The 22,620-nt window shown below is 40.3% G+C and overlaps 1 protein-coding gene across 2 annotated transcripts in view; it reads left to right on the top strand.

The window, feature by feature from the left end:
• The first annotated feature begins 9,538 nt into the window (after positions 1-9,538).
• unc5a (unc-5 netrin receptor A) overlaps positions 9,539-22,620 on the top strand; it is a 156,372-nt gene continuing 143,290 nt past the window's right edge. For both annotated transcript variants that reach the window (XM_080900226.1, XM_080900225.1), the window contains exon 1: positions 9,539-10,105. In XM_080900226.1, coding sequence (XP_080756352.1) covers positions 10,012-10,105 — 94 coding nt within the window. In that variant the 5' untranslated portion in view covers positions 9,539-10,011. The remainder of the gene's footprint in view (positions 10,106-22,620) is intronic.

Genomic DNA, 22,620 nt, shown 5'->3' with positions numbered 1-22,620 from the left:
TAATTTGTAAATCACAAGGTCCTGGATCATAGCGAGGGTGTAGTTCCAGCGGGTCAGGGAAGTGAAAAAGTCACAGAAGGCATGAAAAAATCCACAGCGCTGGGAGCGCATGAGAGCCCAGTATTGTAATGTGATACATGTAACCACTCCACTGACAGCATGCATACAATCTACGCTGTCCATACAAATCTCAAACCAAATAAGAGAAAAAGCCCTTTTTTTATGGAAAAACTGGAACAAGACAAAGCCTGCTGTCAGAAACAAAATCATCGCAGTGAGCACAGGCACAGTTTACGTGCTAACTGTAAGTTGCCAAAGGGGCCCACAAACACCTGTCTATAACAGGATACTAATTAGACTCACTAGAATATATGAGAGCTCAATTTGTGTTTGTTTCTTTCATTTCTTATTAAGATTCATTCCCATCAGTCTATTCAATCACTGAAACTTCATACAGTTACCAACAGCAGCAGGCTCTATTATTCCTCCCTCGGAAAACAGTTTTAAACGTGCCGCAGACTGAGTGTTATTCTTTTTTCTTACTTTTATACCTAAACTCTTGGGGTCTTAAAGAGCTGTGGCTATAAAACCTAGTGTCGCAGTACACAAGCAGCCTTCTTTTCACTCTTCTGGAGGGGGACGTGAGCACTGACAAAGACACTGACACGGGTATAAAGGCATGGCGCACTTGAAAGGATGGTCTACACAATATTTTGAATTTAATGGGATCGTTAATTAGCTGGCTTCATTTCTTTGCTATTAACGCAAAATACGCACAAAAATAGGTACGAAGAGTAAGTCGTTTTCTAACCTGCACTGGCTCGCATGTAATATAAAATACCACTGTAACTTTTGTCCCGGTGTCTCATCCATGCTCATAAATTCTCCATCCTATAAAGGGGTATGGAGCCGAGGCATGAGGGAGAAAAATGAACTCCATCAGGAAGCTGGATACAGTTTCTCTGACACACACAACCTTGGTCCAGTAAGAATATCTCTGTATCCTGCTGACATGTGATCTTCTGAATCTATTTGGGACAGCTTGTCTGACTGAACTCTAAACAAGTCCTTTCAAGCTGCATCATTTATCAATTTCAAACCTGTTTGTGGGCTGCAGATGATACCCCACAAGCTCAGGAGCTGGCAGACATTTAACGATATGTCACACAGGCACGCTCAGACAGCCTACACTTTAGGCTTTTACTAATCCACTGCTTCAGGTGTTGACAACATAAAATGCTAAAGGCACAGAGCAAAGCTGCTCACATGCTATTGTTACCATGACAGCAATTAATCAACATCTATCAGTGGTGAGCGTTGCCGAATTGTCGTTACCGTTCCTGACTATCGAGCATGTAACCCCACTGACAAAGGCATATGATTTTTTTTCTATTTTTTCGTCTTTTTTTTTTTAAAGCGAAATCTGTCTCTGTTTGTGATGATGGTACAGTACCAGCAAAGCACTTTCTGCTGATAGAGAGGTTCAGCAGATAAATGATGAAAGGGATTTTCAGAGAACCGCTGTTATGGCTCTTTGAACTATTTTTACTGCCTTATTTTCCATGATTGCTGGAAGGTCCAGCTCTTCTAAGACAACCTTTCGGCACAGCTTTACAAAACCTGTGTGGTTTGTTTACATTTCATTGTCAGTGTGTTATGGCGTTGTGATGAAGAGATGAATTTATTGTCTTGTTTGTACCATATTTACTCTGAAACTCTACTGTCAAATGTATACTAAAGTAATGCAGTGAATGTTTGCTTTTAACGCATTCTTTCATTGATTTCCAAAACTTTATCCTCTTGTTTTGGCTTAATAGTTCTAAACTATATTAATTTTTTTTCATAAATTAGAATTATATAAAATAAATGACACCTCTTTCTGTATATCAGTGCAATAGAAATTTAAAGTGTTATTTAAACCACTCTTCCTGTCTAAGCAGGCATGTAAAAGAGCAATAATGTTGTCCATTATCTAACTCCTGCTATTGGAAAAGGCTTAACTGCTGAGCTGCCATCTATTACAGTGACATGCACAGGACTCGCGGGTTTTAACACTTGAAGAGACTCGCCCCAAGAGGAGACTTAAGTGTTTCCTTTAATGAATAAGGCCTGTAATACTGATGCCTGTCCACCTGGGTCATGTGATTTAAGCTCTTCAGCCAGGGTCAGTGTTTTCAATTTCCATTAATATTCCACGATAATATATGCATTTTAAGAGTTGTGAGTGCTGTATTCAGTTTATAGTAGCTGTGGGAAACCCATTATCTCAGTTAGACATTTGCCAATGTCAATATTAAGTGGATGTGAGGCATTTTTAAACTTTTGAATCTATGTGATCTGTGCAAGTTGTAGTTTGTACTGATGATGATTGAGTTCTTGGATATACTGTGAATCAAACAACGGAAAAATTATAGTTTTTCCTGACATTTTTTTTTTTTTTTCAAAAGATTAAGGACATTGAAAATTAATCGTGTGATTAAAAAATTAAAATTCCTTAATTTAAAAATAATTGAATTTTTGTTCAGTGCATTTACAAGCAGAAAAAAGTGCCTTAAAAGGCCAAACTATCTAGGAATCTGTGATCATGTACATGTCTCTGTATGTGTATATGTGTGCGTGTGCGCACAGCATAAGAAAACATCAGGTGGGCTCTCTGCTTGCCTTCACCGCTGCCCTGTATCAAATTGAAAGCTGCATTTTTGAATTGGCTTCATCAGTAATACAGCCATCTGTCATTCTGGCAGGTACAGTACAGGACGCATGAGCGCAGCACTCAAAAAAGTATCTGTGGCTGTTTTATGAAACCCATCATCCATACATAGTTAATAGCTCCATTAACACAAGCCACACAGGACTCAAATAATCACATGGTGTTGGGAACATACTAAAACATCCTGTTTAATTAAACGCCAGAGCAAAGCTTTGGAAATGGGGACGATTGTGTAAAAAAAAAAAAAAAAAAAATTTAAAAAATATGATTTTAATTTTTAGTCAAGCTGACTTAAAGAAATATAACACTTTTATAAAGTTTAAAACATCTCAGTCAAAATTTAAGTATAGTCCGAATGATTTTGTCAACCTAAGTGAAGTTTATGATATTGCAGTGGCTTTTTCAATTTCCATTTAAGTGTATCTATTATCCTACATTTATCCTACCAGGGTCAATATTGTTAGTACTTGACGCACAATCACTTTGTTTTCAAGCTGGAAACATGACTTCATATTTTCTCAGTGGCGTTTCCTTCACCCAGTGAGGTTATTTGCTGTAAATGTCACCTGGGATGCTGAGTGACAAAATAATGACAGCCTTTTTTGAGGCAGAGCAATTTCCCAGAATTGAATGAGCAGGATGTGTAAGGAGTGAACAATATGTGCGCTCGCCTCCCGATTGGTCTCTGTCAATAGCGTTCTGACATCTCTCCAAGAATGTGTTCAGACAAATAGATCGGACATCTCACAAACAGACGCTGAGAGGCAAAATAAAGATTTAAACGTATACAGGCGTCGTCCACTGGCTCCTGTTTATTTTCTAACTCCCTTCAGATGAATGCAGTCGGAGGCAGAAATGGATCACATTAAGGTGATCTCGGGAATGTTGAACAAGGTTTCCAAGAAATGCCTATGTGCTGGAATATACTCTAATTGCTGCATAAATCTAACCGAGAGCCCGCTTATACCTGCACGTTCAAAAGATATTAGCTAATTAAAATGTCATTGAGCCGACTGGGTTGTGTGACAGAAAGAGATCCATCCATTCCATTAACCCAGTAACTGTATCTATTTGCATGTCAAATGTCAAAGAGAGTATTGAGTTGTGATTTGACAAATGCATGTCTCAATTATTCTTGCTATATGACTTTTACCAGAGTAAAATTATTAGACTGAGCCACTGTAGATCATTGCTCTTTAATTTGAAACTGGATGTTTTACATAAGCTTGCACATGTCTTTGCATCTTTTTAAGTGTTATTTGCACGAGTGGGATCATCAGATCTTGAACAAAAGATATCCTCACTGGATATTTTTGGGAAGGTTGAACATGTACTAATGACAGCAGATGTGTGTGTATATATCTTACATGTTAATTAAGTGGTTCACTGAAAATTATTTTATAACTGTAACACCCTGAGAAAGCAATTCAAGTTTCAGATGTAAAAGTAAAAGGCTTCTGATAGTGTTGATATATTTTTATATCGCATCCGTGCTTTAAAGCTGCAGCTGGTTATGTGCTTTTTAGCGATTTATGTAAAACCGTGATCTTTGAAAGATAGCAGTAAAAGACGTGGACAAAAGAAATATTTAACTTCCACTGCAAGCTGATTAACTCTGTTGTCCTCTGATTGAACCTTTCAAGCTGTTGTTTCTGTTTCTCAGAATTCAATATTTGGAGATGTACATTTCTGTGTCTGGAAATCACAATGGTTATTTATTTATTTGCTATTTCTGATCTTTCATTTACCAAATGATTGGTGAGACTCTGCACAATAACAGACAGTAACTGTTAATGATGTCCACTGCTGAAGTTCAAACCAAGCATCAGACTGGGAAAGAAAGACTTGCTGGGTTGTGCATTTTGATCTACTGGGATTTTCCTGCACATCCATCTCCAGAGTTTACAGAGAATAGTATCCACTGAGCAGCAGTTCTCTAGGCAAAAATGCTTTGTTGACGCCAGAGGTCAGAGGAGAATGATTACATATCAGCATTGAGCTAATAGGAAACTCAAATAACCACTCGCTATAACCAAGGTATGCAGATGAGCATCTCTGAATGCACAAGTGAAACCTTGAAGCAGCTAGGCTACAGCAGCAGAAGACCACACCGGTTGCCGTTCTTATCATGCTCATTGACGTGGGCTCACCAAATCACACATTAGAATAATGGGAAAATGAATAACGTGAAAACAGTGACCCATCCTATCTTGTCTCAGCAGTTCAGGCAGCTTGTGGTGGTGTAATGGTGTGGGAGATATTTTCTTGGCCCCTTAGAGCCAACTGAGCATTAATTAAACACCTCAACCCACCTGAATATTATTTCTGACCTCGTCCATCATTTTAAGACCACACTGCACCCATCTTCTGAAGGTTGCTCCCAGCATGTCACAAAATCATCTCAAATTGGCTTCTTGAACATGAGGGTTAGTTAGAGTTAGCTGTACTGAAATAGCCTCTACAGTCTGCAGATCTCACCTTTTGGATGTTGTAGAATGGAAGATAACATCACGGAAAATATGCAATAACTGTGTGATGCCATCATGTCAATATGGATCAAAATCTCTGAGTTGAATCTGTGTCACAAATAATTAAGGCAGCTCTGAAGGCAAAACGGATGCCAACCTAACAACTGCAAGGTGTGCCTAACAAAGTGTCCGGTGAGTGCTTGCTGTGGAGTGAATTGTACATTTGCTTTTAATAATACAGCTTCTAAAACAGCAGTATTATTAAAATGAGATTGTCAATGTTTTTTGTACTTGCTGCCACGGTTACTGTTACTATTAACAGCACCACTCTTTGAAATTTACACTAACAAAAAAATAATAATTAAATTAGATCCACAATTTTTTACCCTAATATGTTTTCAGGTTACATTTTCTTAGTCTTGAGACCAGTCACATTGAAAGGAAGTGTGGCTGGTCTGTGTGTTATTCCCACATTACGCTGTCACACTCAGCTGTGTTAGGCAAGGTTCTCCTATCAGAGTCTCAGAGCAGCTTTCCAAAGGACTGACACAAAAGCAGGGAGTCATAAAACATTCAACATCATTCAAAGTCTCCTCTCCCATGCACGCTTAGACATTGTGACAACAAGAGTGTCGGTCCAGGAAGCACACTTCAGGAAATCTTTTTTTTTTCCTTTGCTTTTTTGAGAATAATGAAATGTAGATGGGTGGAAAAAAAAACTTGTGGGAAAAAACGTTCCGTCTGACACTTTTTACTGTCACCCATTGTCTGCTGAAGTCGTTCCAGTAAAGCTGTAATCTCATACTTTGTCAAGCGTAAAGAATTTTGTATTGGTATAAACTATTTTAAGTGGAAAGAATGAACGCACATCCTGTTTTTGGGCGTTGTTGGGCAAATCGCGTTCATTCGGACGTGATTAGATACCGTAGGCTTTGTTAACATTTGCAATCAGCTCCTTATACAGATGCATCTTTCAGAATGAAAGTCTGCCCCCTGAAGTGTGTCACTGTCGGTGTTAATTTCTCTTCTTTATTTTATTTTGCATGAGGTTTTTAAAATGTAAGTGTGCCTTTTTTCCCTCTTTTTCACCTACGAGAGCACACAGCTGCGAGGCAACTCTGCGAAAAAAAGAAACCCACAAAAATAGGTTACCATGTGTTGAACTGTTTAAGCTCTGAGCAGTGGGTTTGATGAATTACAAGTCAGTTAGCCCATTTTGCTGACAGAATGCAAATTTATTTATGACCCTGAGACTGAAAGAAAATGAAATCATCATATATTTCCAAACACTCGTGCACTGTTTTAGATTAGGCAGAATCTATTTGGGATGGAAACACATTCAATGAATAAATTCTCTTTTGGAACAACTCTACGGTCAAAATTGCCGGGCTTTCTCTTAACAATCGAGTCCTTCCACTTACAAAGTGTGCGGGGAATCTCCATGACAGATAATCTTAATTTGAGGCACATATCTCGATTCCTCCGAGTCGGGAGAGGTGTACTTTGAATCAAAAACACAAAATCAACTTTAATTTTTGGAGTGTCTGCGTTTGATTTATAGTCATGGAATAAAATGTGGCCCATTTCATATGATTTGGTGGTTATCCCATTTTACATTTTCATCAAATCATATTCTCGGGCCATATCTGTAAAATTGAGAAATCATCAGAGCTGAAGTGGTGGGATATTGGAAGTTCAGCTTCATCAGCAGTCTGTGCTGCTGAAATGAGAGACCTTCAGTGGGCTCCTTCATCCCACCCCCACACCGCTCTCCCTTCACTTCACTTTCTTCCCTTCTGTTTTTTAAACTCCCCATTTCTCGCTCTCATTTGGTTTTGCTCCTCACTCAACTGCACAAGATGTGGTGAGATCACACGGAGGCTATTTTATCTCCACTTGTGTGAAATAATTTAATTAAACAAAGTCACAGCTATGCCTAGCATATCCAGATCATAACATTTTTACTAGTGTATTGAGAGCTGCAGTAGATACAGTAATAAGGAGTCGTGTTTCTAATGCAGCGGCGATGATGGCTTTTAGAGAACTCATAGATAACCTGCGCTTTAACGTCTTTAATGTGAACCCTAAGTATAGCCGCATTCACTGTGATTTCATTAAGGTCGGGGGAGTTGGTCATTTATTTATTATAGTGAATATTTTAAAAAAGAAGAAAGAAAAACACTCGAGATGTTATGATGTGAAGGCCTTACATGTTGTTCCGACACTACTAGGTCTTATTTGGCTCCAAATTAATTTCCCTAACCCCATATCAATAATATTTAATTAAAGTGATACACTATTGATCACCATACAGTCATTTTTGCATGGTAATGAATGGTTAAAGTGCTGTGGCATGCAAATATGAACTCCAGTTTAATTCTCATTGGACTGCATCCTTATAAGTGGTTTGCAATGTAATATGCAATCCACTGATGGCTTATTAAGATCTTTACGGTCATTTAATCTGAGACTGTGGTCAATTATATCTCTCTAGAGTAGCATTGCAGTTTAATTTGATATAAACAAAACAACAGGCTGTGAAGCTGTGGTCATGATGGAAGCTGATACACCCTCCCTCACTCTCCACAAGTCGGTGCTGAAAGGGAGACTGGGTCCTGCGTTGCATCCTCCTCCCGGGACTTCCTGCGTTGTTTGCAAACAATAAATAATATTAATTTCACACTGGACACCTTCTTCGGATCAATATTTATTGACTTGGTGATTCCGTCTTAATAGGGTGCATATCCTGGGGAGTGTAATTGTGCAATTTTAGGGAAGGATGCCCAACAGTTTATTAATCTGTAAACAGCAGCACGTCACGCCCAAGTTTCCTTATTTCTTATCAAGCCATCAAAAGCTAGCTGCTCTGAAGCAGTCGAGGTGATACAAAAGAAACGATGGCTCCGTCTTGGTTTTCCAATTGACTGCAGGAGAACAAGCTGCATCGAGTCTGGGGATATTCTAAGTCAAGCCAGTGGTGGAGAGAAAATTAATTACAACACCACAGATCGATGAACAACTGAATGTGTCAACTCTCCAAAGAGCTGTGATTGCTCATTGTAGTCTGATCGAGGGAGCAAAAGAGAGAGACGCTGGATCCAGAAGACTGTGGAAGAGGTTATGACCTGCCTTGACTCGGTAAGCTGCTCACCACGGCAAGAAAACACACTAATAATTCGTTTAAGCACATGTAGCAAGCCCTGCTTCTTTTTAAGAAAATAATATGACCGACTGTGCATTTATATACAGTGACTGGAAGAGGCAGTCTCCAGCTTGCAGCGTCTGATAGGACTCAGAGCAGATTAGCAGAATGAGAAAGTTCATTACGAACAACCTCACAAGTGACCAAAGCTGAGTCATTCCCCTTCCATTCAGCTGCTGTACATCTGCCTTCCCTGGCCCGCCACATTCACGCTGCCTGTCAGCAGTGGATAGTGAACCATAGGGCCTTTCTTTATTTCAGCATGTGCGTGCATGTGTCTGTGCTTTGTTCTGCCATTCCGACTGTGACTCTGACCTTTAGCGAGAGATGCTGGATAGAGAGAAGGTCTTAATGAGTTTGCATAATAGCTGAGCTATCTAAGAAATCATCCATCTGCATGAGCCCCATAATTAGCTGGTAAGACAGTGGTCCAAGTCCTGTGCTTTCACTTATCATTCTACTGACTAGTATGTGGGAGTGGAGAAATGGATAAACAAAGATACGATCCCCACCACCACTTCCATCACCACCCCCTCCCCTTCTGAAAGTGTATTAATAATCTGCTGTCGATTTTTGGCAGCGTTGTAAAAGGCACGGCTGAAGAGTCTGATAATCACTCCACTGACACCCCCAGAAAATGAGGAAAAGCTATCTGGAACATAAGTCACATCCTGGTGTGAGTTTGCTGACAGGTGTACGCTCTCACGGGAGTGCTAATCCTCGTGCTTCTTCGCCCATGTTTGTCCATCACTGATGCACACGCAGACGCACACGGACAATCCAGAGGCATATGTAACTGAACCTCAACGACATGCAGATGTGATTTGTGTGAATCTGTATGCAAAGCACTCATGTGATTCCTATCCTGCATAGCTGAATGTCATATCCATCATTTTCATGTAAGGCAGAAGATGTGAAAAAAAAGAAGAAAAAAAAAACAAATTGCGTGGATGTGAATGAAATCATTTCCATTTTTATGCGCATTTTCCCAGCGCGTGGTTAGTTTTGCGTATTATAAGATATGTATTGTTTGTCTAAGAGAAAGCAGTAGGGCGCGCTCAGGGCGCTCCGATCCCAGCGTGCAGGCAAAATCCGTTCCTGGTTTTGCGCCTCCGTCCATCGCAGCTTATACCTTCCCCTGACTCTAAGCACTTCAGCATTGCTGTGCAAGCAGATGTTCTTTCTCCGATGCCAGTTCTCTCCCTTTTCGCATTTGGAGAAGGTATTCTTTCGCGCGAAGGCAGCAAAGTGAGAAGAAAGAAAGCAAAGAAACACCCTCCTCGGCTCCGAGACGGAGGGAGAGTTGTGAACGGATAGCTGCTTTTGGAGAAATACAGTAGACTACAGTAAGACCCGCGGAGGCGAGAGCGAGGCAGCAGTTTATTTACCACACCTGTGATGCGTTGTTCTGAGCAACGAAGACGCACGACCGGGATACTGATGGCCACGCTACGGCAGGAGGATATGTGCTGAGGAAAGGACTTGGGCGTGAGGGGAAAAAACAGAACAGGCGTGAAGTGCTACAGAGGACACTCTCCGGACCTTTAAAAAGCCCAGTGTGCCCGTGTTTCGTCTCTGCTCTCTGCCTTTTTGTAAAACTTAGGTGATAGAAAAAAAAACCCCCCACGAAGATGCCCTTACTTCTGGGCCCCTTTGTCCGCTGTAGGCTCAGCGCCACGCTCCTTGCGCTCTGGCTCGTCCTCTCTGGCTTCACCTGCACTGGTGGTGAGTTGGGCTGCAATTAAACTGTTTCGGCTTTTTATTATTTGTATTTTATTTGATTTATTTTACTGGTAAACAGTTTGTGTGTTGGAAAACCTAGAAGGCTTGCACGTGACAAGTTTTTTGCTGGTGTTTTTGTCGAAATTCCGGTGCGCACGTTGTTGGCGGTCGTTATTATTCCCTAATTTGCTAGCACCAGCACTCGTCAATTAGCCTACACCTTCAAGGTTACGGGGGGGGGGGGTTCAGACGTGACTACCAAGGTTAAAACTTACAGACAAATGCCAAATAACCTCGTCCAGCTTTCTTCTTCTTCTTCTTCTTCTTTTTAAAATTCGAAGCAGCAACGAGAAGTTTATGGCACGCGTTTTTATTCCTGCTGTCGTGTAACTTGGGGCTTACACCTGCCCGAGAGAGGGGGAAATCAGAACTATAATAAAAAAGATGATTGGGGCAGACACGGGGCCCGCGGACAATAAAAGCTCGTGCCCAGTAACGTCGCGCTCCTTTCCTCCTGCCACATAAACAACCTTCAGTAACGCCACCCTCGTGATTGTCTTATTAAATCTCCGAGCTCTGTGTGTGTGTGTGTGTGGAGGACACCGTAGTGTAGTCACAGCCTCTCCGGCTGGCTGCAGACAGCATCGTTCAACTCCACGTTTCTCTCCGGCCAGGAGTCATTCCTGCTGCATTTGCAGTATGCTGACAGCTTTACTGAGTTGGTAGACGACCTACTCGCATTGATGAGTTAGATTTTATGGTGTAGCTTGGCCAGACGTTCCCCGATTGCATGCAAATGCACTAAACAATCATCAACAAGATAGGTGGACTAAAGCACCGAGGATGGAAGTTTCTCACAGCAGCAAAATCCTTTTTCGAAAAATGAGCTATAAGATACTCTTACTCTTTTAATATTGATTTTTTTTTTTTAAAGGAAAAATGTTCTCATGATCACAACCAGCTGTGCAAATGCCTCTTTCAGTTTTGGACAAATCCAACTCAACCGAGTGCTGTTCACTGACCCCTAATATTCACCATGGTGCACAATCAAACCAGCCATCTAACGTCCACATTAGTTATTCAGCCAATGCAGTCAATTTCACTGTTGCTCATAACGCATTATTTCACAGTTCAGCACTTGGACTGTTTAAAGCACTTTATTTAAACATTCCCTCTGATGCTAAATATCACCCTGACTGTGCCACACAGCTGGAAGCTGCTGGTGAGTATCCAAAACCCAAGAGTTTCCGCACACCATTTGCCTCGCGCTCGTATCCAAACTGTTAACCTTGCTTTGGACGGAAGGCAAAACATGTTAAAGTTGCTGTATTTGTGTCTTGTGCTTCAGGACACCGAGATGATGAATTCAGCGGGCTTTTTTTTCCTCCCTTGCATTAATTAGGGTATAATTATGAATATATTAGGATTAAATAAACAGTCATGCTCGAGGGACCTCCATATATCAAGCTAAGTAAGTAGCAGTGTGCTGGCATTTACAAGTCAGTTTGTGATTCATGTTGGAAGTGATGTGTTTTGATGGGGTTCCTGGGTTCTATATGGGTGGCGTGGTGGTTCAGCGGCTTAGCGCCATTGCCTTGCAGTAAACTGTTTTGGTGTGGAGGTTACGTGTTCCTGCCGTGTTCATTTGGTTTCCTGTGCGTGCCCTGGTTTCCTCCCACAATCCAAAGACCGGCGGTTGTAGGTCGATTTTCAAGACTCTGAATTCCCAAAGGTGTTTGCAGTTTCTTTGTTCGCTCGGTGATGGACTGGAGCTCTAACCAGGGTGTTTCCCTGCCTGTCACTCACTGCTTTCTGGATAAGGCTCACAGCTTTCTCATGACCCCTGAAGAGAATATATTATGTATAGAGGGAGATGGATGTGGGGTTAATTGTGAAATTTCTTCTCACTTCCCCGTTCTTCTGTCTTTCTTTTATATCACATTTCCTTCCAGACCGCTCCTCTCCATGTTTCAGTCTTGTCACTACATCAGGTCAGTACAGGCAGCTCTCCAGGCACCTATCACAGCTTAGTGGCCACTTTTTTTTTTCTTTTTTTTTAAGGCTAAAGTGAGATCCAGAAATGAATCGGAAGGTAATTTGGAAGCCAATTCTTTCGACATCAGGACTGGGACAGACTCGGCCGAGTTCAGTCGAGCTGTCCTCTGTAGCGAGGCAAAGAGCTGACTAGGCATTCGTCAGTATCAAAGCCGGCTTGTCTTTTTTGCAGGGAAACATAACTCACTCAGTAATAAAGGTAGGCCTGTCAATCTAAGTTTGAGCTAGCTGAGCACTTTCCCTTTCACTGTGTTGTGAGTGATCTGACGGGCCGGACAGAGGGGGTAGGTACGCTTTCAGCCTCAGGAACAAAGAACCGTTCTGATTTGCCAGTTTGTGTGTGTGTATGTGTGTGCGTGTGTGTGCACAGCACTTGATGTTTTCAGTATGCAAGGTGCATGTGTGTTGTTTTTGTGTATGTGGGAGGGTGTTTCCACAAGGATTTGCATACATGCATTTCTGCTGTGTGTGTGTGTGTGTGTGTGTGTGTGTGTGTGTGTGTGTGTCTAAGGTGGATGCCTGCAGATTAGTCCAATTCCTGTTCCTTCTGTGTTTTACCCTGTATTCAAACTTTGGTCTGTTGCCTGTTATTAATGTCCTGTTAGTTCCTGCATGCAGCAGGAATCAGAATTATTTGTTTGTTTTTCATCTGCCCAGTGAGAACGTTGCCAAGTGATAGTTGTCTGGTTCAGCGAGGGAGCATGGGATTTGGTATCAAGCACCTTCCTAGTTGTGCGAACAGTCACCTCAGAGCAATTTCCACGGGGTGTAAACCTTGTGCTGATGCAAGGGGATGGCCATTAAACGACAACAACCACAAGTCTGTTGCATAATACAGCAATTTGTGAGTCCCCGTTTCTTAGTACAGTATTGTAAGGGATTCTCTTGCCAGATGTCTCTCATCATTCTAATGTGAATCATCCCAGAGTTGTCTTTCTCACAGCCAGTTTTGTCTCTCCTCATTGACTCACTAAAGAATGCGATAAGGAGAGCGAAAGCAGAAATTAACATAATTTATTGGGGGAAATTGCCTTCTGGTCAGAGGAATTTAAAACCACTTCGTTTTTGTCCCGTAGCTAATGCATGGCAAATGATCGCCATGTATTTGCAGGGATATGGTCTTTTACGGGGAAGCGATAATTTACAACCAGAAAGAGTTTTCGTTCCCTGCAGTCGTGGGAGATGAATACAAATGACACAGACAAAGGGGGGAGACTTGAACAGTGGTGGGAGGGAAATTTTTGTTTAAAATTATTTTCTCAACTGCTGATACACGGTAAATTAGCATGATGTACAGATGCAGAACATATCAAGCGAGGAGGCAATTACACCAAGGGAACGGTAAGGAATTAAAACGAATTCTCTCTTGAGGAGTACACATGCGTGCGATGAATTTAGCTCGCAAAATTTGAATTGGATGATATCAAAATGACAGAGCAAGCTGGATTGCTTGTTTCCGAGAACGAGCGGATCAAATGTATTGCATTATTATTCACTTTTAATCATTTGTTTGCACGGCAGAAACGGATGAAATGAGTTAATCCCTTTCCTGTCCAAGTCTCGCAAAAGTCATTTTCTCAGTTTGAGTTACCGTGATTAATGAAGGCTGAGATAATAGTTCAGAATGAATGAATAAAAGGTAAACAGTGCACGTCAACAAGGGTCAGCTTTGAACAGCGGAGGAGCACGCTCCATTTGGTGACAAATTCCCAAGCGCCTTATCTTTCAACAGGCTGTGTCCCTACACTTATCATTTGCAAATGGCTATCTTGAGGAGTAAAGGAAGGACACATGGAGGATGAACCTGACAGAGGGGGAGGAGTTTGGGTTTATTTTCTGCAGTCTGTGCAGAGGCCCAGTGAAGGCACTACATCTCTGTCAAACTCTGCCCTTTTGTTTCAATTACCCCATTTCTATGATTCAGGTGTATGTGAGAGCACTTAGGGGTTGAAGTTGGGCTTTTTCCCTCCTTGAAATTTAGCACGCCATAGTTAGTATCTGTGGTTTTCTATCTAGGTAGCATAAAACTGACCTTTCACCCCTGATGTGGGATGAGATTACCCTGTGTCCTCAATGGAAACCTGGACAATAATTCACAGAAGGTCACAGCATCTGACAGTGTACTGTATCAGCAGTTTGTAGAGTGCGCTCAGTTTCTACTGTTGTTTCTCCTGCTAATTGTCCTGTAACAGCAGTCTATGGGGGCAGAAATTGCCTCTTTATTAAGAACCAGCCAACGTTTTGGCAGATTTGATAACCCCTTGTTATGTTTTATTGCTAGAAGAATTTGTGGTAATTTCTGTGGGAAGAAAATCACGGTGGTCGGTCGAAATCTGTGGGCTACATCTGCCAGTCATCAGTTAATTTCCTGTGGTTACCACTCCCATATCCTTTAACATCAGATTCTAACTTTGCACCCATCAGTTTTGTGGTGTTTTGCCAGTGTCAACGTTTGAGCACCGCCTCTGAGGTCGGTGGAAATGAGGAAAGGAGTGCAGCTGGTGCTGTGCTGGTGGAAAAGGTTAAGAGGCTGTTAAGTTGAATCCCGGGTCTTTCCCTGGACGTTCTAATCAAATGTTATTTTCCCTGGAACTTTTGTCTCTCACTTCCTGCATCATGAGGGGGAAGGAGATGTAACACAGAGCTTTAACCTTTGATGCTGATCTGTTCTCTTGCTGTTTATAAAAAATAAAATAAAAATAAATGTGAAGACCCGTGAATATTTATATCCCAGAAATTATTCACAGTACGACATTTTTAGTGCTGCCAGTGTATTCTGTAGTTGCATTCTCCAGTTTCTTGACCATGACTTTGGTGACTTTTATTTAACCAGACTACAGATGGGGCCATCCAGAGCTGTGCACCCTTACTGCAAATCTGCAGTAAGAAAAATTAAATGTGAGTAGAACATGAGTACCACTGAGGCTCTTCTATCCACACTGATTTGACTGACCCCCGTTTAGGCATCGTCAGAGGCAGCTGTGTCCCAGTCAGTAGCACAGAGGAGCTCTGAGCAGAGCTGTTGGACAATCTTCGCCGGGCTGATTTACAGCAGGAATTTACAGTAATAGTAAAATTCAGAAAAATGGTTTTCATGTAGCCTCAGCGTGAGGAAATCAAATAGTTTTTATGTATTTATAGTAACACTAGGAGGCTTGATCATCACGGATACCATTAATAATCGGAGAACAACAACAGATTTGTGTGATTTTTAAACAGCTGTCTGTGGAGAATACACTTCATTACTATTAGCGGGAAAATAAATGTAGGGGTACCAACATGACGTCTCGGAGTCTGTGTGGGCGGGTGTGAGTGATACATGGGAAAAACCCATCTGAAAACACTCTCTTTGGGGATTGGCCTTGAGATGCAATCTTGTGTGATAAGGCTTTCCTGTATTTGTTTTTACTATACATGATGTACTGTCTGGTTGCTAACACTGCACAGTGAGAATAGCAGTGTGTTAGGAGACGTTTTCAGGTCTTTCCTGTTCTCCGGGTGATCAATACTCTTCTCCAAATGGTTAATTGGCCATCAGTCACTGTCAGAGGAAGTGCGTAGAAACCCAGAGGTGTCTTGGTGCAGCTCATAATAAGAGCCTGTCCAGTCCTCTGGGTCCTCTCTTGGCCTTTACTTCAGGCCAGGTGGTGGCTGGGGAAAGCAGATCTGAATGCAATATGGAGAGCTGTAGATTAATAGTTTCTTACTAAGGCCACCAGGGAGCGATGTGAAAGCCACTTCCACTTCATCACACAGTTGACTGGATGGAAAGAGTGTAAAGCTTGCAGTAGGAAAGGAAGCTTAAAGCAGTGTGAAGGTCATTTGACGTGGTCACACGTTGAAAAGGTTTGACCAGATTTAATCAAATTTATTGTGTAAATGTTTCATTTTTTTCAAATTCTCTTGTCTGTGTGGCAGGTACAGTCGTATGCACGTTTGTGGCAACCCAGGGAAATTACATGTTTCGGTGTTTGTTGTTGGGTTTTTTGGTTTGTTTTGAACGGAACTAAAGGAAATCTGTGCTGCAACAGTGTAATAAAAAATTAGCACTTTGCACTTCTTCAAATGCTGCTGTTTTTATTTAATGAACTAAAAAAAAAATAATTGGGTTTGGGTAGCCTTGTACCTGTGAAGTCACAGAATTTCATTAAGCTTTTTAAGTCTTAAAGGCTTTAATTGACTCAGTAGGACTCATTAGAAATAATAGCTGATGGTAACATTGAGCAATGACAGGTTCCTCCAAGCAAATGCTGTGCATCTAAAAGCTACTAAAGGTTTAGAGGGGGGGGGGGGAGTGTTATTTGGTCCAAAAACAGCATCTATTAAAAAAAACTTTCAAGTAAAACTGAACCTTTGCAGGAAAGGCCTCCAACCATATTATAATATTTGTCAGTTTTTCATACAATCTGACACGACCCATGTGTTACTGAAATAATGTTAAAGAGTGTTTGTGCCTTGTGCAGTTGCATTATTAAAAAAAAGAATTTAAGTAGTTAATTTACTACTTGCTTTCCAAAGGAACATTTCTTCTTAAGTTCAATTAAAATGTACCAATTTTACTTTTTGTTTAGTTGGTTTAAAAATGAATTTACTCAAAAGATTATGAAAAGCTGAGTTTTGTGGTTTGTTTTTGGGGTTTTTTTTGTTTTTTTCTTAGTTAGGAGAACTTGAAGATGTTGTATTGTCAGAAGGCAAAGGTCCATGTTTTGGCATGTTCCCCATGCCCCATTGCTCTTTACACTAGACAGCAACTAGAACACAGCTGTAATTAAGATTTGAATATCAGCTCTGAACATGAACATTATCTTGAAGTGATTAATTCATTGCCACAGGAGTGTAGTAATGGTGGCCTTTATTTGTAGCTAAAACTTAACACTATTCTCTGCTAAAAAGAACAGAAATCTCAGCATAAGCAAGTTCATTTCAGCACTAGTATAAATTAAGCTGCACTGTTTAATCTGAGTAATGACATTGTTTGCATTTCCAAGGTGCCTTGTTAGGGCCCAGAAAAAATATCTGTTTGGGGTTAAAATGGCTCTTTTTTTTCTGTCTTTTAAAAAATGTTTTCACATATTAAATAGCTCAATTTTCTATGTAATCACGGTGAGGAATTCCTATACATTTATTCACATTGCTGCTAGAGGCCACATTTTTAAAAAATGTAACTGCTTGCACAAATGCCAATAGGGCTGTTCTTTTTTTTTTTTTTTTTTTTTTTTTGCTGAAAGGCAGTCTAGCACAAGCAGAAAAGGCTCCTATGGAAAAGCATACTTACAACCTTATGACTAAAGGCAGAATGTTAAGTATACAAAGTAACATATGGAAAAGCCAGCGTTGTTTTAGAAACATGTTCTGCGAACAGATGGAGTTGAAATGGAGATCTTTGGCCACAGTTACCAAAGGTACGTTTGAAGAACAAAGGAGCAGTAATTGATGAGAACAACATTAACGACAGAAATGTACATTTTCTGCGTTTGTGTTGTGTGGCTGTCAGATACTGCATGGAGGGAAGAATGTATTCAACTAAACATCAGAATATTCTGCATGTACAATGTAGTTGACTTACCCAATTCTCAATACTCAATTTGTTACCAAAACTAAATACTGATATATTTAAGCATAAACTACTTTATCAAAAAGTAAAGCAGACTGTTTATTTAAAATGTTAACATTATATTGGCAGGAAACGGGGTGAAATGTTACGGTTGTTGCCGAGTAGCCTGCTAATCTTATGCTAACGTTATTACTTAGCATAAAGTTAGCTACAGTACGTTAGCTTAAACATTTATGTAAATCCCGCTATTGTAAAGTGTAGCTATGTCTTAAAAAATGGTAATGTGTATTAATGTTAGACAAGGTCAATAATTTGATGTTTTGCGTGTTAAACTGAAACTTACTAAACTTGAATTCTTCAAACAGATCTCAATGCCACTCTTTTAGGTGCTTTGCTAAATTAGAAGCATTTCCTTCCTTGTTCTGCAAAGTTTGATAGTATTTTTTTACATATTGTGTTTTGTAAAATTAGTCGTCACCCCTTGGTCACTCGCCAAGTCGTGATAACTGCAAACTGCTTCAATACCCAACCCTTACTACCTTATCAATGAGTTGGGGCGGAGTTATCATGGAGGTAAGCACCAGTTGCCATATTTCATTTGCTGTGCTTGTGGGGATTCTTCAGTATGTAAGGATAAACTATAATACTTTATTGTTTTCAGAATTTTGGTATCAAAAGGGTATCACAAGAATTGGATGTAGTGAGATCCCAAGATGCGAGAAACTTCTATAGTCAAGAAGCAGAAACTAAAACTAGGCTGGCTTCTATAAGAGGAAATAACTTAAAAGCCGTTTTTAAAATTCACCATAAACTATATTTAAAAAAAAAACAAACCCAAACTGAAGCTTTTGGAATAGTTCTCACAGTCCCCAAGCCTGAACAGGAGAGATTAAAAAAACACTACCGTATGTGCATGTAAGGCAGCCAAAAATCTTTCTGATATTTATTTTAATAAGCTCTGGCTTATTATGGCGTCTGAAGTTTCACATATGCTACATTTGCTCTTTAATGTCTTGTGTTAAAAGCTGCCATTTTCACTTAAATTATTATTGAAAAAAACAAATAAATTATAAGATTTTAAATTCCACAGGAAATTATGTATATATTTTTTCGTGTCTGTTCCATTGCTATTTGTGAATTTTCAGCAGCTTCCTCTTAATTATACAAGATAACACTTTAAGCTCACTTCACACCTACAGCCAAATGTATGGCTCATTGTTATGCTTTCCCCTATTTAGCATGGCATGTAAAAGACATAATTAGAAATCACCTAAGGCTACCCAGACAGCCCTGCTGGCGCTTGATTGACAAAGGTATCTGAGGGAGGTCTGGCTCAGCCTGAGCCAGAATTTGTCATCTTGAAGTGATTTTGTTGACAAGACAGGAGGCACAGTGACCTTTCCTAATTATATGTATGTGTCCAGGCACCAATGCCTCAGGCAAGCAATTCAACTGAGTCAACAGTGCGCTGACTTTGGGCACACATTCAGGCCCAGACAGCATGTTGTGTAGTAAGGTTACGCTTTACTGGACTTAGCAGTAAACTTGTTAATAATTCAGCATTGATATGACATTACAAATGTCACTTGTGTCATTTTCTGGGGGTTCTTACATTGCTTATAGAAACGTAAAGAAACAAACACAAGGATAAGGTCAGATCCCCTCATTTTTGTTGCCTTCCCCCTTACACTTGTACCTGAAAAATCATTCTGATGTTACTCTTTGCAAGTTGAGCCCCACAAAACATGAACCATTTATTATCCACCCTAAAAGCGTAGCAGCGAGCGAACAACCTCTCTGATCTATGTAGGTCCCCCTATTTTTTTCTTTTTCTTTTTTCCAAACAAACCATTTCCCGATGTGAAATGAGGTCTGAACATTACAGATTCAAAGCTTAAAGCTAAGCAGCAGATTTTCTTGGCAAGGCCATCAGGAACGCTAGGCTCACGGAAAACACATTCAACTCCTCACTCCAATAGAATTAATCATAACAACACAGCTTCCATTGAGGCTAGATCCTTCCTTTTTACGGCACGTATTGCACTTGATTACGGCTTCTGTGGATTAAAATGTCCGCTGACAAGGCATTCACGTCGAATCAAAGTGTGGTTTTTGTTTTTTGTTTTTTTTTCCACACCTGGAGTTTCTTGTCACTGACACTTGAATTTCAAAAACTGAATACAGAGCAGCTCTCCTCCGGCATTGTTGTTAATTGCCTACTGCTTTCCAGTCTTGTGTGTCAGGCAGAGTGGATGCTGAAGGTTTAGTAGTGTTAGTCAAGTAGGCTCTTATAATGTAAAGTAATCATTTAGGGTAGGCCTGACATTGATGCAGTGCTGCATGGTGTTATGGTAAAACATGTCGGACTGAGAACTTTAGAGAAAAAATTATATTTTAAGAATATTGGGTCACTTCATCAATTAAGTATCTTGTAATGAATTGGAGCACTCTGTGGTCATCACCTACTGGTGCCATTAAAATAAGAGATTAATGGATGATCAGTCAATGGTTTTTCTGTTCAGTGGAGTCCCGTGTAAAGCAGCTTTTTATATTAAAAGCTTACACGGTACAAACCCTTGTAATCATGTGAAGTTCTCGTCTCCTTATGGCGTTTGGTTGGCTACATTTGCTCAATTATTGGGCTACTGTAAGCACTATTTACTTTATCATTACGTGCCCGTATTGGATTTTCTCAGCTACAAGTTGGCAGGCAATTAGATCCAATATCTCTTGGAACGAACATCTAACTACAATCCATTTTAAAAACTGACACTGGTAAATGTTTGATCAAGCCTAAGGAAACAAGTGCTAAATTAAAAAAAAGAAAAGAAAAAGGTCTCGAAATTAAACACTGCTCTGAGAATTACTGGTATGCCCAGATTCCCAGTGGCTACCTGCAAATATATGATGTTGCCCATGTAGCAATATAACATTTTCTGGGAAAAAACAAAACACTGAAAATAGCTCAATATGTGGATGCTGGTAAAAGAATGGACACAAATCGAACGATCACAAACACAATGTGAAGCACATGCTCTTTCAATTAGACAGGCAACTAAAAGAAAAACAGCTCAGGGCTATTCACTCACACCTATCTCCCATCCATTATCATTCTTTGCTCCCACCCAAAGCTGTCTTTGCACCTCACCTCACCCCTCCCCAAACACATTTCAGTGGCACACCTATTGAGGGCTCATTATGTTACTAATAGAGGAATCAGTAGGATGTTTGAGAGAAGTTGTAAAAGTGCAATAAACTAAACTAAACGGGTATTGTTTAGTTTGTCTTTGTTTGGCTGGGGATTGTAATCCTTGCCTATTAATGGGGCCGTCTTCTGCAGTGGAAGGAGTTTCAAAACATAAGGCTGTAAATGTTGCCATACAGATTCAATATGTGGTGATAGAAGCTTTTGTTCAGTAGGTTTATGTACCTTTGTTTGGCTCACAGGTTGCCAGTTAAGTCCAACTGTTGCTGTAAGTTTGGGAACTACTGTATATGCTGACATAAGCATTACATTTTCATGTGGGCGGATTTATTGAAATTGGGTTCTCCAGCCTCCTTTGTCAAAGACAGCATGATCTCACCATACAGCCTCCACTCCAGCCTAACAGATGCTACTTTAGCTTAATTGGACACTGAATAATGTGTATTTTCTAGTATGCTTTTTATGGACTTGAAAGTGCTTTTACAGATTATTGATTGTAATTTTGCCGTTGCTTCTTTTGGGCACTGCTGGCACTGTTCAACACATTTAGTCAAAACAACAAAGCTCGGTTCAGTTTGCTCATTTAATTAATTTGCCTACATGGAGTTGAGGCAGGAAGACATCTGGTGACCAATAAACAAGGATATGCAAAGTTATTTGTTGTATGGGGCTGTCATTTAATGAATGTGAGTTGGTGTCCAATTTTATGGGTTGATTGAATGTATGCTGGCCTCTGATCAAGCTCGGCTTGTACGATGTTGTTAACAGCTTCTCTAATGACTTCATCTAGCCTTTATTTATGTGCCACAGTAGCAAATTTTCCCTCCTAATTCAGAACATCTCATCACTCATAAGCAGAAGACACTTTAGAGTCTTATTCATCTTAGTTATCCAAGATTTGACAATCTAATTGGAGATGACAAGTCAGTTGGAAACATAACAGTTCTGAAGCACAGTGATTTTGAGAAGGGGCTTGTGCAGCTGGTTTTAAAAGCCTAAATCTCCACCTTTTTCTGGCTTGCTCAGGCATGTAAACGCACAGGAATTGGTCACAAAATGTTGCCAAATGTCTTATATGTGTTTAAAGTGCCGTGTAGTAGGGCTGCACGATTACGCCCAAAATTACAATAAGAATTATTTTCATTAATACTCAACTCAGTTTTATTTACATAGCACCACATCACACCAGCAGCCACCTCAAGGAACATTTTATTATAAGATAAAGATCCTACAATAATACAGAGAAAACCCCAATAATAAGACTCTATGCCCTATGAACAAGCACTTGGCAACAGCAGGAAGGAAAAACTCCCTTTTAACAGGAAGAAACCTCCGGAGGGGCCCAAAAGCTGAAGACTTTTAAACACTCTAGGAATCTCAAATAAGCCTGCAGTCCAAGAGCAAAGATGATATGGTACTTTGAGGTCTTTAAAATAAGAAGGGGGATTATTGAATATAAATTAATTATTGAAGAATACTGAAGAAGAGACGAATTTTACATTTGATTTTGGAGGCAATAAAGAGAAGCTAATGTGGGACAAATATACTCTCTCTTTCCTGTCCCTGTCAGTACTCTCACTGCAGCATTCTGGATAAACTGAAGGTTTTTCAGGGAGATTTTAGAATGACCTCATAATAATGAATTACAGTAGTTCAGGTTAGAAGTACAAAATGCATGAACAAGTTTTTCAGCATCACTCTGAG

This window comes from Rhamphochromis sp. 'chilingali' (genome assembly GCF_963969265.1).
Source record: "Rhamphochromis sp. 'chilingali' genome assembly, chromosome: 13".
In the NCBI taxonomy this organism is placed as follows: Eukaryota; Metazoa; Chordata; class Actinopteri; order Cichliformes; family Cichlidae; genus Rhamphochromis; species Rhamphochromis sp. 'chilingali'.
The sequence above is the reverse complement of the archived record's forward strand: the minus strand, read 5'-3'. Positions and strand labels throughout refer to the sequence as shown.